The sequence below is a fragment of the Carettochelys insculpta genome, chromosome 8 (genome assembly GCF_033958435.1).
Source record: "Carettochelys insculpta isolate YL-2023 chromosome 8, ASM3395843v1, whole genome shotgun sequence".
Classification (NCBI taxonomy): domain Eukaryota; kingdom Metazoa; phylum Chordata; order Testudines; family Carettochelyidae; genus Carettochelys; species Carettochelys insculpta.
Genome location: NC_134144.1, coordinates 6794802 through 6814153, shown reverse-complemented (window position 1 = coordinate 6814153; position 19352 = coordinate 6794802). Strand labels below are relative to the sequence as shown.

Genomic DNA, 19352 nt, shown 5'->3' with positions numbered 1-19352 from the left:
CTAAAATTGACTTTACGGTCAACTTACCTGGCCATCCTCAGAGAGAAAGGTCAATGGGAGAAAGTTTCTCCCATCGACTTTACTTATGTCTCACGATATTGAGGAGCACAGGCATAGAGTGTTAACCCCAGACCGTTCCATTTCATGTGTCCCTACTAGGCACATGAAATTGAACCACAGAATATTGACCCTGTCTGGGTCAATCTTCCATATAGCGAAGACACAAGTTTAGACTTTAAGCCCAGAAGGGACCTTCATGATCGTCTAGTCTGACCTCTTTCACACTGCAGGTCGCAGGGCATCACTCGTCCACTCTTGTAACATACCCCTAACTTCTGGCTGATTTGTTTTTTAACACTGTGTTTGTTCCTCCAATATTCCAGCTGGACTGAGATGTTGGAAGACGGAGGTGACTTGCCCAAGCTCAGGAAGAATTAATTCTTACTTTTTCCTATCTCTTAGTCCACTCATGCCCATATCCAAAGTTTTACTGGTTCCATGCCATTGCAAGTGTGTTCAAATTACTGGAGCCTGGAATGTCACAGAGGTCTGGAATGGACAGCCCTTATGCCTCCTTGAAGATTGCTAGCTGATGGAAACTGACCCATTGGTTTCAGTGAGCTTACTAGCATGGTGAACATTCATCAATTGAGTAAGGGGTTCCCAATGAAGCCCCTAAAAAGCAGATTTGCAACCCATGAAGCATAAAGCAGAGTCAGAAAACTGTTTTTTTCCGTAAATGGATATTTTCATGGCTAGTCAACCTCCCAATTAGGCATGCCATTTTTCTTAGCTGCACTACGTATTTTGCTAAGATCATGCAATTTTTTTTTCTACACTGTTCTTTTTAAAGCAAATTCTTCACTGGCTTCCTTTTTCAAATAAAAAGGATATCATTAGTTCAGTGCTATTGAGCAGCTCTATAACAAGTCAGTATTCAAGTACAATAGGGGAACAAACAAATAACCATGATAAAACATTTTAAAAGCCTGGCAAAAATATACCTTGGCAGTGGACTTTAAATTTACAGCAGTAATTCTTTGTGCTTTGTGTCTGTCTTGCAAAGTATAGTTCATTTTTAACAGAGGATCTTTTGTTATATATAAAAACACAAAAAAGCCGAGATTAAAAAAATGATTAAGACTCCAAAATCAGAGCACTCAAAAGCAAGGAAACTGGCAGAATAAAGGCTGCCTGTATAAACTTAATTCAGTCTTCTTGTGTATATGCCTTATCATACAGTCTGTAATCAGAGTGGAAAAAGCACCCACAAAGTTACTTGGGCAAAAGTGCAGCTGCTTTGTGGGGGGACGTACTTAAGTAGAAGACACTAGCATACCAGTGGAAAACTACCTGAATGAAAGTACACATGCACACACCACACCTTTATTGTACTCAAGTACCCAGAAGTACAGCAGGTGTACTTTTACTCAAGTAACTTTTTGGGTACTTTTCCCACCTCTGTTTGTAAATACCTGATAATATACTATTTCTTCCACAGGATTCCTACCTTATTCACTGAACAAGGACAAATCAAAAAGCAGCTATTCTATTTCACATTTTTGCCCCATTGTTCTACATATGACCCCCGGCCCTATTTACTACTACAATTCAAACCCTACTCTGAAGGCAGAATTGTGCATTTCCCCAGCAACTCCATGGCACTCAGCCCTCATATCCGAGTGCTTCACAAACATTAATGAATTTGCTTACACAAAATCTCTGTGCAGGGAGGGGTGGTATTATTCCTATTTTACAGATCAGGAATTGAGGCTCAAAGAGATTAAGGTCCACAGTATTCACTAATTTTGAAAGCCCAATTTGAAATGCTAAGGAGTTGAATTTTCAAAATACTTAGTACTAGACCTCACTTCATGCATTCAAGAAAGCACCCAGTAACTTTAATTCAAGCTATGAGTGCTCTCCACATCAGCAAATTAGACCCCGGGAAAACGAGGAGCAAAGACTTAGTGACCACCAGCAAAATGTGTCATTTATGTGACTTGTCTAGCTCCAGTTGGGAGTTCAGTGGCATAGGCAGGGATAAAATCCAATTATCCAACGCAGCCCTAACCAGGACAGCCCCCCATTCTCTACCTGTAATCCTCTACTTCATTCACTACTCACCTGTCCATGTCTGCACCATGTGATACAGGGGTCTTCAAGACAACAGTCTCCTTCACTGCACCACCCTGATTCATCTACAGAGCAAATGCATCCACATACTGAATGAGGTAGAATGCCTAACGGCACGTGATCATGAAACTAAAGGCAATATTATAAACGGATGATCTAGGTGTTGCTTGGTCCTGCTGTGAGGCAGGGGACCTGGACTTGATGACCTCTCAAGGTCCCTTCCAGTTCTAGTATTCTGTGAATGTATATGCCCAAGGAGGCTATATTAAGGCTGCCCAGACAACTCCTAGCTCTAGTCTTTCCTAACTTTTGAGTGCTCGATGTTACAACCTTAATTTTTTTTTTTTTTTTTGACAAACTGAATTTTTGGGGAGTAAAATTCACAATACATCCACTCCCTCCCACCCAAGGATCAGTGTTCTCTGTAAGCTGAGCCCTAGGGTGGTGGGCACACCCAGGTTTCAGATACCACCCAACTGATTAGCAAAGTGCCCACAACTAGCCACAGTAGGCAGCATGCATTTCTATTGTGGTGCACATCCACACAACTTGATTCATATTAAATTTATTCTGCTCATAGAAGGGAAAAAAAATCAGAGGGAACATGGCTGACGATCTCAGTGCACTAAACTAATTTGGCTTAACAGCACCTCAGCTCAAGGGAAGTTAATTATGGACTGATTTTCAGTGGTGCTGAGTAGCCAGCCTAGCAAGTGAGCTTAGTAGGAGTTACAGGTGTTGAGAATTACAAAAGTTAGCCTATAAGCTACTTGTTCCGCAATTTGGAGACAATCTACTGAGACTGAAGGACAACAAACAGGGGTATTTCTGGGGTGAGCTAAACGTTTTCTGCCAAGACAGAGTGAAGTGGAATAGACTTGCAGATGACCTGTTGTCCACCTGGAGTACAAGGGTTTAAGTCAAGCAAGTCTACTTGTCCAGCATCCCAGAAGTGTGAGGAAGAGACCGGAAGAGAACCCAAGACCTCTGACTAGGACTCCTGTGGCACCATCTTTATTCTTTATGAAGTCTTCCTTGGGGACATGAACCGTACAGAAAAAGTATGTTCAGATTTTGGCCAGAGACAGAATTTCTGGACTTTAAACCTAAATCTGTTGGACTTCTTGTGACAAATGGCCTCTCTGTACCCGAGCTGACTTAGTGGTAAAATGGGAAGAGAACAGCATATACCTGTATCATAGAGCTCTTGTGGAGCTGAGACGTCAAACAGTTATTAATTCTATTGAATTCCCATCACTCTCCCTAGTCCTGCTGAAGTCCTATGCATGAGTCTATTCCAGTGCATAATATTACAGATATCCTATATGGATATCGTAATATTCCTGAAATCAAAGGAGCTACAGATGGGACAACATATATATATACAGTGGTTCAGTAGAACTGCAAATATCAATAAAAAGGAAACAATCACTGTAGTAAATAATCACAGGCTCAAACCCTTAATTATCTAAGTCTAGTCTATGTCAGTACTACACATGCTGTGGGTTGAGTCGTACCTTCATTTTGGGGCTATTTGTACTGTGAAGTACTAGTGAATAAGGGTGGCAAATACAGCTTTTAATTTTTCTAAATATTTTAAGACGTAGGGATGAATACCTTAAGTATGAACAAATAGAGCAAACACTTTCATATACGGCATTCTATCATCTGGAACCCCCAAACAACTGGCATTTTAAATATAAGTAAATTTTAGTTAGGTTTTCCACTAGTATATTGAAAGTAAACACAAATAAATGCATCTAATACAGTATAAGTTTCCAATGTGCAATATTACTGTTTTTGGTAAATGAAGTACTCTGCATACATTTTGTTTGTTTCTTAATATCTAACCTTGTTTTTTCGTTAGTGTTATGCATGGCTAGGTATACCTCTCCATTATCCAGAATATGTGAATATCCGGCAACCTCCCAGTTCCGGGGCTGCTGGATATGAAAGAGTTTACTGTAGAAATAAAATAAAAAAAAAAAATTGGAAATTATCAACTCAAAATCTGTGTGCAGCTTAGCTGTAGCTATATCAGTCCCAGCACATTAGAAAGATGAGGTAGGTGAAGGAATCTCTTTTATTGGACTTGTTTCTGTTAGCGAGAGAGTCAGGCAACACAACTAAATGCATTTAGGTGTGATGCTCAGAGTACCTTTCTCAGACTCAAAGAAGAAATCTATGTGGCTTAAAAACTCTTCTCTTTCAGGAGTTGGTCCAATAAGAGATGAACTCAAAATCTATTCAGTTTGTTTTGGTTTTTTTTTTTAAATAAAAAAGGGAAGTTCTAGGTACTTTAGCTGTCTCTGACATGCTGATTTCTATTAGTTCACAGTCATATTTTCCTTTTTTTTTTTTTTTTTTTTTTTTTAAACAAATGTGTTCCTTCCCTCTGTTGTTTGAAAGTATTGCGCACGGGAGAGGGGAAAACTGACTAACAGGTTAGCCGGGGAAACCGTAAAACTGACTAAATAGTGTTATAAAATACAATGTGCCACCAAAATCACATAAACAAGCTGAAAAAATTACATTAAAAAAAATCACTCTCTTTCTCCTATAGTACTCGTTGGTGTTTCTTTTGGTGAACATTATGTAAATATTTCAGAGAAAAATATGTTTCATTTGATGGTGTCTCTTTAATTACCAGAATTCATTTTAAGGGAAGAAGCCTTTCACATGTGTTAAAACAACAAGCCAGATTCTCAGCAATGCAAATCAATATAGCTCTCCTGATTCAAGTGGAGAAAGGCCAGTTTAAACCAACCCAGCTTGATCAGGCTCAGTGTACAGTGTTTTCAATGAAGAACAAACTGAGGCTTCATATTTTATCGTCATCTTCATTCCCTTATTTCTAGGTTTCACCTCTCATGGGTCTAGTTTTGTGACTGGGAAAGGGAGAAAAAGAAAAGATTCTATGAAGTGTCCTCCTCTTAGGTCTTCTAGAGCAGCTTCTTTTACTAGACTGTTATGATCACTCTATGGACATATCATTTGTCAGAACGGGGAAGGGATGACAGGGGACAGATCACCTGATTACCTGTTCTGTTCACTGCCTCTGAGGTAGCTGGCATTGGTCTCTGTTGGAAGATGGAATTCTGGGAGGGGACTACCTTTGGTTTGACCCAGTATGGCTGTTTCTGTATAGTTAATATATTGGTGCTCATTTAATGTGGTGAGAGGAGTCAGTAAAATAATAAAGTTCTTAGACAGATGATGCTCCCTCAAATGAAGTTAAAAGTTCAAAACTAAGGCGGCAAATGAATCATTGAGGAGCATAAATTTAATTGGCTTCCAAATGGGACTTGTATTTCTAAGTGGCACTTCTGAAAAAAAATCTCACCTCTGAACAGCAACACTTCATCCTCATGAGAAAAGTATGAGATCCGCCTTGTAATTTCACACAGGAAATGTGAAGAACCTATATCTAGGTAATAATATCTATAGTCATATCGTGAAAAGGATCTTAAACCACAGTGCATGTGTTTTTTGTAATATGGGTTACTTTTGTCACAATCCTTTTTTAAAAATTTCATTTTTTTTTGTATTTCCAGCAGTTTATTGTCAGAATTGCGTGTGAATTTACCGCACAATACTTTGTGTATTTTCTCTTGTGTATGAACACTTTAAACAAGTTGAGGGGTAAAAAGATAAATAGAGCACTTGCCAGACAGTCTAATTATCTCCGTTCACACAACAGTAACAATACAACTTTCTACAAAAATTCCACCCCCTCAAAAGAGGAATGTTCAAGACAGGATAAGTAACAGTGGGTGAATTTCGGTTTTCAGCGGTTAAGGGGTCGATTGTTTCTGGCTGCCCCAAAAGTGAGACAGTTGGGTACAAGTGTTCTGCCCCTTCAGATGTTCACCTGCAGGGGCCATACAGAACGTGCATGCTGGAGTCTATTGCCACTGACAACTCTAAGATTCCTTAGGAGGAGCCATAAAGGTTTGAAGGGATGTGACCATAGCTCCAGCAGAGCTGGTTTTGTACAGGGGAGAGTATATAATGCTCTCTCTCCAACAGGGGTGTAAATTGTTGCATCTTCCCTATGCATTAGAAGGCATTGTGGCTTAAAGGCATGCCTGGACCCTACAAGTGATTATTGTCTATAAATCCTTCCAACGTACAGAAGTTAGTAGGAGCCAATCGGGATGGAATATGAATTGTAAAATACATTTTTGGATGAACTAATTTTTTTCTGATCAACCTTCGGGATTTTACAGATGCTCGGGGCTTAAGGTGTCCACACACTCTAACGCTGAAATTAGGATGTAGACAACGAGATATACTAAAGGGAAATGTGTTAGCATTCAGGCAGGAACTTACCGGGACAACTGGTAGGTCTGAACACCAAAATTCCCATATGGACTCTGGGTTCTTAGTGTGTCTGGCAGCCCAGAACTAACTCGCCAGGAAATCTGGTTGCAATTTCATAACCTACTGTGGGTGAAAAGTGATGAGAAAGGAAACAAGAGAATAGGAGACATTGATGACTCACCAGAATGCGTCCTGAGGTGTCCAGTGAGGGCATCCCTCCTCCGGCAGGCATAGCTGCAGAAGGGACATTTGAATGGTTTTTCCCCGGAGTGCAATTTGATGTGCCTCAGCAGGTTCCCCTTCTGCGTAAAAGAAGCACCACACTGGTTGCAATGGAAGGGGCGCTCACCTGCAGTGGAAAGAATCATCAAGAAGCCATTGCACACAGACCCAATATCCTATTGGTTGTAACACAATGCAGTGTAGCCATATCTAAGCCCTTCTATTGATCAATTTAAACCCACCGCAAATCCTTTGTCTATTGCCTTTGTAATGGGGTGTGGGGTGGGGTGGGCTGGCTAGAGCTAAGAGCCTGCCCTTCATAATAGCTGTGGGCAACATTTTCAGTAGTGCTTTTTGGTGACTTGGTTTTTGGACACCCAACCTGAGAGGCTTTCAGTGGCCTGATTTTCATATGGTGCAGAGCATCCACCCTTGGAAAAAGGTGTTTCAAACTGAGCAACCAAAACCACTCATCACTGTGGAAAATTTAAGCCTGCTGCTGTGCTGCTATCTCTACGGCTTCCAAATATTTTTCATTTCAGGCCCCCTCCTCAGAGAGGTTTACAATAGTCAAATATTTACTTTGAATACACTTAAAATCCCACTTCTAGTCTTTTAAAGATCATTCAAACCCATGTTAAGGCTCTTTGCTCTGCTAGAGTGATGCAAAGGAGTCTTTAGCATAAATGACAATCAGGCGCAAATAGCTTTGGTAAGTAGCAAACACCGTGGAAAACGTGGTACCCTAGAAAAAAAAGAAGTAAACAGATTTGGTTTGAAATAACTTTTAAATAATTATCTCCAAAACAAGAGTTTTGTCTTAAAGTAAAAATTAATAAACATTTATTACAAACTATTTGGTGCTGATATTCACATTTTAAGGTCATATGGGCCAGTTTAATTTCCCCCTGACCAAAAAGACACACTTTTTGTTAAATAATAATAGAGTGGAAAACCTGAAAAAAACCCACAGAAGTTGTGTGAACTGAAATACAAAAACAGACTATGTGATCCACTTTGTAACACTTAGTCCACCTCAGTTCAACATGGCACTTAAGCAGGTGCTTAACTTTAATCATATGCTTAAGCCCTATTGGTTATAAAGATCATCAATGGGATCAAAGACACGTACTTAGTGTCAACCATATGCTTTTACTGAACTGGGGTCTTAAACACTTGGACACTTTTATTATGGGCCTTGATTAAACAAGAGATACATCTAACTTTCAGCATGCAGTTAGCACAGTTATTTTTTTAAGCACATCTCTTATTACAAAGTTTTGGCTAAATCAATCCCAATATGGTAAAGGCACACTTGGTTTGATAATGAGCTGGTTGGACAGGAATATATATATATATATATCTATATTTAAATTGACCATATTCTGTTACAACTGTCCAGTTTTCTAGTATTTTCCCTCTACAGGGTGAGCATTCCCAATGTGGCACTCTTGGGACCTGACTGGTGCCGAATGAGAGAATTTGTCAAGTCACAGGAGGTCAATATTGTCTAGCACATTACCAACACTCACGCTGCTTACTGAGCTCTTAGAAGACACTGAGAGGGTATATTAAAGCTAAATAACAGCATAAAACACACAGCCAGGACCGGTGGTTGTCAACAAACTTTCTGGGACCATGGGAAAGTTGGACACACCGATAAGTGGTTGTCCAGCTCAGTAAAATCATGCCGGATTATGAATGTTGCCAGATGAGAGTGAGTGCCAGACTAGAGAGGTTCAGTCTGTGTACAGTTTTCTCTCTGTTGTTGCAAGGAGTTGTGAGGCAACCTCCTTCCCAAACACAGATTTAGAGCAGAAATCTGGACTTTCATTTGTGAATGCTAAAAGAGAGGAAAGGAACTCGATTACGTGCAGTCAGACACATTTCAGCTTCTTCTCCCCATCCCCGAGTTCAATGTCAGACCATCGTATTTCAGATCTGTCATGCTGGCTAAGAAATGGAAAGCTTCCATAGTATCAATATGCCATTTTTCCAAATTTGCTGTGTGTGACTCCATTTCTTTGTTGTGAATTGGATTAAGTCACATTTACATGGGACCTGCCAACAGGACTGTCAACAACTTATCATCTGGCACATCCCTCTAACACCTTTGTCAATTTTTTTTTTTTTTTTTTAAAGATTAATGGCCCCTTGTTGCATTAAATGCATGTTATGTTTTCACCACACTATTTCTGGCATCTACTGTAAATGTCATCCTGGGTGTTGGACACAAATTTAGAATTGTAATTGTCCTAGGAGGATAAACAATGTTATTAAGAAGTTGGGTCATATCTTCTTTTTTCATTCAACCAACCATGATGCTGATGTTCACTGGAGACTTATTTTTGAATGCTCACAATGTGCATTAGGGACTCGGTTGGTGTTACTTTTCTCCCAACCAGGCTGAAATAGTATGTTGAACATTCATCACTGAAAAAATCTAAGGTTCTATTTATAAATGCCTTTTGAAGGGTTAATAAAGGAATAAAACATATTACAGACGAAAATAGCATATATTATTCGTGAGTATAAGCATGTCACTAGAAGGAGATTGCTTATAATACTCCATCACTTGACTTTTGGATTAATTAACTGCTTATTAAAATGTCTACTCTTCATCTAGTAACCCTTTATAAACTATTTATATATGCAGCATTAATACAAAGTATAACAAAAAAAGATTTGTACTACCAAAAAAACCCTGTTGAATATGTGTGTGTGTGTGTGTGTGTGTGTGTGTGTGTGTGTGTGTGTTTTTCTAAATGTGTAACAAATGCAAAATATTTTAAAGACATTCCCCAGCCCTCCTCCCAAGCAAAAATTAGAACAACTCCTCCCTCTTCCCCCCTGCAAACCACTCAATCATTTTTCTGGGGGAAAAAATACCCAGGTTTCTCACACTTGGACTTAGTCCCCCGCCAAAAAACACAAGCTTGCAACCAAAATTTAGAAGGGTGTGGTTCCCTAAAAGACTAAACTCAGATGCTGATCTTATTTTGTCTGCGATCCCCCTACTTGTGTATTAGTCCAATGAAACCTCAAAAAGTCTGGATTTTATAAGGGCAAAATTCAAGCCAACAGTCATGTGGCAACATATTTATCATCTTATATGAGTAAAATGCCCACTGAAGCTTACTGCCCTGGGGCAGGTCTACACAAGACCTTAAAGCTGATCATAGATATGCAATTCCAGCTACAGCAACTGCTTAGCTGGAATCGACTTATCTATGATCCACTTATCTGGCTGTCCTCACTGAGGGAGGTCAACGGGAGAAACCCTTCCATTGACCCTCCCTTATTCCTCATGAGATCAAGGAGTGCAGGGGTCGACTGCCAGCCCCTGATAGTTAGATTGTGTGTGTCTAGTCGGGACCGAGTCAATCTACCAGGTAGTGTAGAGGTACCCCAAGTCACTAACACCAGAACACGTGGATATAAAATGTTGCCATTCTTGATCTGTTACTCTTCTACACCCACTTTGCCCTGGTATAAATGACTGCACATGGTCTAACGTGAACTGGGGTGAGGGAATTTGGGCCAAGTGGATTCGATGGGGTTTGGCCCTTCATAATGAAGTTTGATTGTATTATCTGCAGAAGGAGTGGCCAAATGGCAACTTATGAACCACTCACAGCTCTTGTGAAGTTCAAGTGCAGCTCACAGTCTTTCTCCTTCCCCAGTGGTGGGCAAAATACAGCCTGCGTGCCACAACCAGTCTGCCAAACCACCGGATCCAGCCCAGCAGGGGCCTCGGCAACCTCCCTGCCTACCAGAGCACTGCATGCTGGGGGAACCAGGGGACATGTGTCTCTGCAGACTGTCCTCCCTGGGGCGGGAGGGCTTCACGCACTGCTGCCACCCCCAGCACAATCTCACGTTAGAAGCTGGCCAATGGGAGCTGCCCAGGCCATGCTTACAGCGCAGCAAGCAAGTGACCCCACTCCTCCACACACACAGAGCACACAGCCCCCCCCCCAGCTTCCTGCACCCCAATCCTTGCCCCAGGTCACAACCCCCTCCATCTAAAACTCATTCCCAGACCTCACCCCCTTCCCTGCACCCCAATCCCTCACCCCACGCTCCTTTCTCCATCCTAGATCCTGCACCTCCGCCATGAACAGCATGGAGGAGTGTGGCCCCGGACCACTCTCCAAATGCGTGGAGTGTCTCCCCATCAAAAATTACCGGCCACCCCGTTGTTCCTCATTTTTTAATCTATTGATGGCACCCCGCTGTAGAGGGGTGGGGCTAGGGACTTCTAGCAGAGATAACGGGTACCTTGTGAAAATGATGGGGGAGCAGAATCTAAAGTTTCACCCCCCCCCAGTTTGAGTCAACCCCCCATCCCCGAGGCATGCTCCCTCTCTTACCCTCAGCAGTCCTCCCTCAGCCTGCTGCTGAGAGATGCAAGGAGGGGCTGCTGCTTCAGCTCTGCAGGGATAGGTAGCAGGAAGAACACCGGCTCTCCCTGCACCTCCCACATGTTTGCTGCAGCCTCTACTTGCAGACACAGCCCCCACCTTGCCTGCACCAGCAGGTGATGGGCAAGGAGGGAGCCTGATCATAGCAAGTTGCTGGCGGGGGTAGCAAACTTTGGCAAATATCTGGGTGGAGACGGGATTCCTTATGCCCCTCTATTTTGGTTTCTACCAAGCAGAAAGGAAGGTCTCAGGAACTCAGGCCCACGGGGGCTCATGATTCCACCGAGAACAGGGCTTAAACTTGGAGCCCTGGCTGAAAGTTGGAGCCCTAGCAGGTGCACCCCATTCTAAAACTCCTGATCATCCTACTCAACTCAGAGGGCTAAAACATTTGATACACAGCACCTTTGGGATAAATTTTGCAATAGCACCAATTAGGACTGCTGATATTTGAAATAACTCAGTCTGATACAGGACTGTGTGTATCTATTTCCTATTAAAGTTTTCTGTATTTTACAATATAAAAGCTGTACAAATATTCTCAAGAAGCAACCCAACTCCCTTTCTGCTTAACAGGACTCCCTCCGTGGACAGTCTCTCATTCTTCGACTCACTTCAGCAAGCACGGAAGTGGTGCATAGAAGTTTCAGTATGTTATAATTCATCCTACTGTGATATACAACAGTGTTATTCACAGCATCAAAGCAACAGTTTCACTGAGGACCACGGGTGTATCCAGACCTAATCTGACACTTTTAGGGAGAATCCAGTCCTAACAGCTTGCAAAGTGTTGAAGATGATGTGAGTGGCCCCAATAAGGCAGGACAAGAGCAGGTAAAATTAGTTTCCTGAAAATTCAATGAATTGTTCCTGGCCAGAATTGTCACTTGATGTTTTGAAAAGTTCCATACATTCTAAACGGGAAGCGAATGATACAGGGGCATTGCAGTACCAAATTTATATTGTATATACTTCCATATACGTGCGTACTCTGCGTTCAAGTTAGGGCTAGATCTTAACTCCTCTATCAACAAGGAGCAACCTCTGTCTCCTTAAGTTGCCTCACTGATGTTAACAGAACACTTTGCAAACTCTAGCAATGGGTTTAAATCTCATTTGCACAAAGGCCCTTTCTATGTTGCTGTAGCCATCCAATTTAATTAATTAGGCTAATTAAAATTAATTGGTGTGCTAATGTAATTATTTTACACTTGTTTTTAAGTCTCCTTTTCCCTACTAAAATGATATAAAGCAGCTCTTGTGTAAACAAGACTCAGGATCAAACTGACTAAAAGTGTCCAAGTCTGGCCATTAGAAATGGAGTGATTTTGATCTGGACACCTGTCTGTTTGGCAGAGGATTCCGTTCAAAGAATGCTCAAAGTGACCATCCGTCCCGTATTGGAGGGGACGGTCCTGTAATTTGGGCACCAAAAAGGGGCTAATTGTCCCGTATTTGCCCCTCCCCGCCGGCTGAACTTTCCCTCACCAGCTGCGCAAGCGCAGCTGCTGGCTGGAGAGCAGGTACTATTGGTGAGGACCTGCTCTCCAGCCACAGGAAGAGGGACCCAGCAGGAGGCCCTAAAAATGTTGGAGCTTTTTCTTGCCTCCCCGAGGCTCAGGGAAACTGCCAGTGGCTGGTGCCTCCTTGCCACCTCCCTCAGGCTTGGGGCAGCTGCTGGAGCTCCCCCGGCTTCCAGCTTCCTGGCTCACTGAAGCATGGGGTAGCTGGGCAGGTCAGCTGGGGAGGCAGCCTTTGGCAGCCAAAGCTGGGGAGCCATCCCCCCCATCAACCTGCCCCACATTTGGGACTGGGAGATATTGTCACCCTAGGAATGCATTAAGCACTGGAAGAGGGGTACTTACAAAACAGCCCTCTTCTCCTCCTTGTGCTCAGCTGCTGTGCCCAGGGAGGTGTGAAAAGAGGGTTCATTTAGCATTAACGAGAATATTCATGTGTCATCCCTCCCCACGCACAAAAAGTTGTTTTGGGTCATTTCAATAAACTATAGGAAAAAATGCACTAGTTGCTTCATCGACTCTGGGAGCAGAAATGAAACGGTAGCAGCATTGCTAATCTATCAACAGCAAAAATGTAGTTATCAGCTAAAAACTGGATGAGCTCTTTCCTTTTCCATATGTGTTGTTTTGAACCCTTCTCAGCTTCTTGGCCTAGATATTTATTTATTGCATTATATTCCATTACCTAGTTAACCAAGGAGGCTCATCATCTCTTCACAACAGTAGTTTACCAGAAAACAAGGACTGGTATACGGAAACTATGGGGTTTTGGTGTCTTTATTTTGGATAATTCCACCTCAGGGAAGGGGGAGGTGTTTAACTGTAATTTCTCAGACGTTCCCAAGCTAAAATAGGTTAAGGAGAAAATTTTTCATGATTATACAGCACTTAAATTTCTGGCCAGATTTATAAAAGAGCTCAGCTCCCAATTAATCCCTGAAATTGAAGAGGCAAATTTAAAAAAAAAACCAAAAAAACCCCCCACCAATTGTCATTGTTATCAGTAAGGGCTGATGAGCAGGTCTGGAAATCCAGCCTGTTCTTTTATGTACTAAGCAGGAGCTGAGCATTTCTGAAAACCTGGCCATTTATTTAGGTGCCTAAATAGAAGGTGCCAAGTTCTTTTGTAAATCCAGCCCTAAAACTTTTGGTCCCTTTAGTTTAGCCAGTGCCAAATTATATCCTAGTGCAAGAGGCAGGGATCAAGGGCTATGGTTACTAGCAAGTTTTACTGGCAAAACCCTGGTTTTGTCAACAGAACACACAAAATGCATTTTGTCGACAGTATCTCGACAAAACACAGCAAGCATTCTGCCTCAAAGTTTTGACACAAAACGCTGTTGTCAACAGATTTTTTTGACCACAAAAAAAATCTGTGTGGCCGCTCTGAGGGAACCAAGTATCGGAGGGGTAGACGTGTTAGTCTGGATCTGTAACAGCAACGAAGGGTCCTGTGGCACCTTATAGACTAACAGAAAAGTTTTGAGCATGAGCTTTCGTGAACACAGACTCACTTCATCAGATGCTGGTCCTGGAAATCTGCAGGGCCAGGTATAAATAAGCCAGAGCAAGGCTGGGGATAACAAGGTTAGCTCAGTCAGGAAGGGAGAGGCTTACTACCAGCAGTTGATCTGGGAGGTGTGAACACCAAGGGAGGGGAAGCTGCTTTTGTATTTAGCCAGCCATTCACAGTCTTTGTTTAAGCCTGAGCTGAGGGTGTCGAATTTGTAGATGAATAGTAGCTCAGAAATTTCTCTTTGGAGTCTGGTCCTGAAATTTCTTTGCTGTAGGACAGCTACTTTTAAGTCTGCTACTGTGTGGCCTGGGAGATTGATGTGCTCTCCTACGGGTTTTTGTATATTGCCATTTCTGATATCTGATTTGTGTGCATTTACTCTTTTATGTAGACACTGTCCAGTTTGTCCAATGTATATAGCAGAGGGGCATTGCTGGCACATGATGGCATAACTACCAATATAATAATATAATGTGCTCACGAAAGCTCATGCTCAAAACTTTTCTGTTAGTCTATAAGGTGCCACAGGACACTTTGTTGCTGAGCTAACCTTGTTATCCCCACCCTTGCTCTGGCTTATTTATACCTGGCCCTGCAGATTTCCAAGACCAGCATCTGATGAAGTGAGTCTGTGCTCATGAAAGCTCATGCTCAAAACTTTTCTGAGGGAACCTTCTCTCGACAGACAGGGCATCCAGAGCAATAGGCAGCCCTGTCTGCTGTGCTTCTGGGTGCCTGTTTTGTTGAAAGAGCAGTTGGGTAGTCCAACTGCTTTGCTGACAGAGCAGAGCACCCTTCCAACTGGCTTTTGTATGTGGCCACACACTATCAACAGAAGTTTTGTTAGGAAAACTCTCCCAAACAGTGACTTCTGTCAACAGAGCGCTATAGCGTACCTGTAGCCAAGGAGTAAAATCAAATCAAGCTTTTATAAGTGTTTCTGGTTTTGAACGTTCAAAAAACAGGACTGCCCCCCACTACCCCTGAGATGCAATGTGTCTGTATCAGTATCTACCAACTCACACTGTATTAATGTGTTATACATTAATGTATTAACATACAATGCATTGTATTAATGTATAACACATTAATACAGTGTGAGCTGGTAGATACTGATACAGACACACTTCCTCTCAGGGCGGTCCCTCCTTTTTAAAAAGGTCAACTGGTAAACCTACCTTTATTTTTTAAAAAAATGAGAATCCAATGAAGTTAACTCTAACTAGATAATACGGCCATCTAGTTACATTTGTTTGTAGTTAACCATATGAAGCATGGATGTCTTGAATACTAATAGGGGTTTCTTCTCCCCTCCACCTACCTCCACACCCCAAAATCGATTGTGCTGAGACAGCCTTCTCCCTGCATAATGAGTTAAACAGACTTTTTAGTTGCTCACCGTTCTGGGTACATGTTTGCAATGCTGTGAATGTGGTGATAGGAACTGCAACATTTCTTTGCTGGTACATCACATAGACTTTGCAGTGCTAACATGAAGGTAGCGTGAAACCAAACTCTGGAGAGAGTTTTTCGAGGTGATCTGCATCAATGCAGTATTTTGCCATTGTGAAAAGTGGGTTGACAGAGCTAACCTAGATTGTGATTCCTTCATCCACGCTGAATCACATTTTTCACTGAAGGGAGGCAGTATGGCCTAGCAGATAGACTATAGGTTCAACCTTTCTTGTCTGCCACCCTCAGGATTAAACCAGTAACAGATGAAAGAACTTACTGGACCACAGGAGATCAATATTGTCTAGCATGTTACCAACACTTCTGCTGATTACTGGGCTCTTAGAAGACATTTGGGGCAAATTACAGCTAAACAACAGCACAGAACACTGAGAGCCAGGACTGGTGGCTGGACACAAACTTTATGGGACCACAGGAAAGTTGGCCAGGCCCATGATAAATGGCTGTCCAGCTAACTAAATTTGTGCTAGATTATGGATGTTGCTGGATGAGAGAGTGTCCAGGACTAGAGGGGCTCAGGCTGTACTGGCCCGAGACTCAGGAAAATTGGGTTCTATTTCTGGCTCTGCTATCAGTCTTCTGCATCACTTGGGAACTCACTTCACAGCTTCATGACTCAGTTTCCCCAGCTGTAAATGGAAATAATGATACTGACCTCCTTTTAAGAGCACCTGGAGATCTGCTGATGGAAAGTGCTAGGTGAGTGTTGTTATTATGGTGATAGATCAAGTAGAGTGTGTGTGTGCACGCACATATAAGGGTCACACAAGCCTCACTGAGGCAACAGCACGGCCACAGAAGAGCATTAAATGTACACAATATAGTATCAGCTCTACTGAAAGTGCAGAGATATAAGAGAGTTTGGATTTTTTCATTCCCACAAAGGGCCAAGCCAAGAACGACGACAAACTTACAATTAAAACATTAGAATTCCTTGTAATTCTGAGCACAAAATTGGATTCATGACCCTGCTTCAATTTTTCCTTGATACCACAACACAGGAATGCCAGAGTACCCAATGACAATCTTACCCAAATATCCAACTATGGCAGTAACAGAAAACTCTTAGAAAGGGGCTGTGACAAGCCCACCCCATACGCAAGAGCAAGAGGTATGAGGTTTTTAGTGAAAAGAATGAGGTTGGAAGAGGAGGAAAATAAATGAGCTGGGATGCTGCAGCCCTGTAACACTCTGCCATGCATCACATCACCTCCCTATGCGAATTTTAGGTTACTTGTGTTCTCTCTCTCTCCCTCTCTCTCTTTTCCATTCAGGGTGGAGTAAATTTTGTTACATGCACCAAAACATGTGTGGAGGTGCACCACCAGTAGAAACACATGCGACCCACCCTGCAGGGATATGGGTGCTCTGCTGATTAGCTAGGCAGCAGCTCAAGCACTCAGCTTACAGGGAACAGTGAAGGCTACCCTCATGCATTTGGAAATTGCTTTGTCTGAATTATCAAAGCCATAGAAGTGTGTGTGTGTGTGGCGGGGGAAGTGTCTACAGAAATGGTTCCTACCTCAGCACTAGCATCCTGGGTTCCATTGGGGGGTTACTACAAGCCCTGGATCAGGGGCATCCTGAAGTTGTGTCGTCACAGGAGCAAACCAGAGCCAGAGCAGACTTCTCTCATCCACCTCTGTTCAGCAGCAGTGGCTACTGTTTCGCCTCCTCTCTCATTCAGGCAGATCATGGGAAGTAGTCAGGGGCCATCCTGCAATCCCTTCTTCCCCTGGGTGAGGCACATCCAATCTGCACACTCTTAAGGCAGAGCTGTTTATGATTGTAAGCTGCGGTGTTTGGGGCAGAAAGGCATCAGTCTTTAGGGACAAGAGCTACAGTTTTGTGGAGGGGAAGCATCTTAGATCTGTGCCTTGCAGCACAAGGGGCCTACTAGCCATTCAGGAAAAGAAAGGGAAGCCAGCCCCCATGCACACATGGGCCAGTGGAGTTTGCTGGAGGCAGTGAGACAGGGACTCTGTTGCATCACAGAAGAGTGAGATTGAATCCACTATTCCTTCCCAGTGGAAAAGGGGTGGTGCCTCTGGCACACAATTCCTTCCCAGAGTTCCCCGGAGGGGGGCTGAACAGCCACAAGCAGCCCAAGAGAGCTCTCAGTCTTGCCCATTAAGGATACCTAATGATGAAACATCAGTGTATTGTTTTAAATACTGCCCTGCCGGCTGCATTTTGAACATTAGTTCCTTGCCATTAAAGACCAGGTTGTGGATGTCCAAGCAAAATCCCTCCTTCTGTGGAGCTGCCATTGCAGACAGTGAAGCAGCAGCATTTGAAATAAACCAACAGGCCCGCTGGATTACGAAGGGGAGAGGAAAGGTCATTTCTGCATGCTCGAAATCATCTGTATAGAGCAGCACATCACAGCCTCTCTGCTCAGGGCACAGAGCTGGAACACTGCATGGAAACTTGAAAGGTATTACGTAACCCTGAGCTAGCCACGCACATACAGCCGCATTAGCCTGCATGGTCCAAGGTGAAGGTTGTTTAACTGTGGGTGAATAAAAGGTCAGGAACCCAAATCACTCCTTTGTTGAAGCACCTGAATAAATGTGCCTTGAGTTTTAGCTGTGCTGATACAGCTTCTCTCTCATCTAAGGACCTGCCAGTGCTCAGCACCTTAGGCTTTTTTTTTTTTCTTTTTTAAAATTAGGCACATAAATCAGGGGTTGCCACATGCTTGGTTTTCTGACCGGATGCTAAATGTCTGGTTAGCTGTAGTAAGTGGCTTCTGCCATGGGAGGGATGGAAAGAACAGCAGCTATGGCTGGAGACACATGGAGGAGCTGTTCTCTGCTTTGTTCCTAGTCTCTGCTCAAGAGTAGTGGTAGGCGTCCAGACTGGGTTCCAGGAGGTCGGTGTCACTGCCCGTGTGGGGAAGGGGATCCTGTCCTCCAGTGCTCCTTGTAAGCTGGGTGCTTGTGCAGCCACCCAATCAAGAAAGAATCAAACGCCATCTAGCTGAGGAGCAGAGCACCCACAGCGAGGGCTTTTGTTTCTCTTGGTGGTGCACATTCACACATGCCTCAGTGCACATAAAATTATTCCACACGTGGATGGAGAAAGTCTGTACATGGATGCAAAAGATTAGCAGGAACATTGTTGTCCACCTGCTTCCTGCCTTCTACTGTGCTGTGCCTCGACTGCACTGGCCCCTTATTCTAGGGGGATGCCCCAGTTACTCTGCCAAATTATAAAATGTAGGCAGTCTAAGGTAGGTACTGAGGATGGACAATGCAGCCTTTGATGTACCTACTGTACATATACTTTCATGTGTGCACAACCATTGAAAAAAAACCTTTCAGAACTGTTTAAAACCTGGAGACTCCATGCTTCGACCTTTCTGTTTGACCCTTCTGGAAGTGCGATGTCAAATTGTCAATCAAGATCGCCAGCTGCCAGACTTGCCAATCTGTCTGCAATCATGAATGCACCAGACGAAGTTTGGCAGCATTTTGTATTATACCTTTTCTCCAATTTGTATCAAATCTGTAAAGAGCACTAGCTTACAATTAAGGTTAAGGTTCTGTCACAGATATTATTAGCAAAAGTCACGGAAATCTGTGACCTGTCCCTGAGGCTTTTACTAAAAATATATTGCAGAAGGAGCTGATTGTTGCTTCTCCAGGCTCAGAGGCACTGGCTTAGCCCTGGCCACGGCTCCAGTGAGCTGGGGACCACTGATCCAATGGCAAGCTGCCAGTTAGCTGTTTGGCA

General features: G+C 43.0%; 1 protein-coding gene across 2 annotated transcripts in view; it reads right to left on the bottom strand.

The window, feature by feature from the left end:
• IKZF2 (IKAROS family zinc finger 2) overlaps positions 1 to 19352 on the bottom strand; it is a 124162-nt gene that overhangs the window by 36656 nt on the left and 68154 nt on the right. For both annotated transcript variants that reach the window (XM_075001178.1, XM_075001179.1), the window contains exon 5: positions 6641 to 6808. In XM_075001178.1, coding sequence (XP_074857279.1) covers positions 6641 to 6808 — 168 coding nt within the window. The remainder of the gene's footprint in view (positions 1 to 6640; positions 6809 to 19352) is intronic.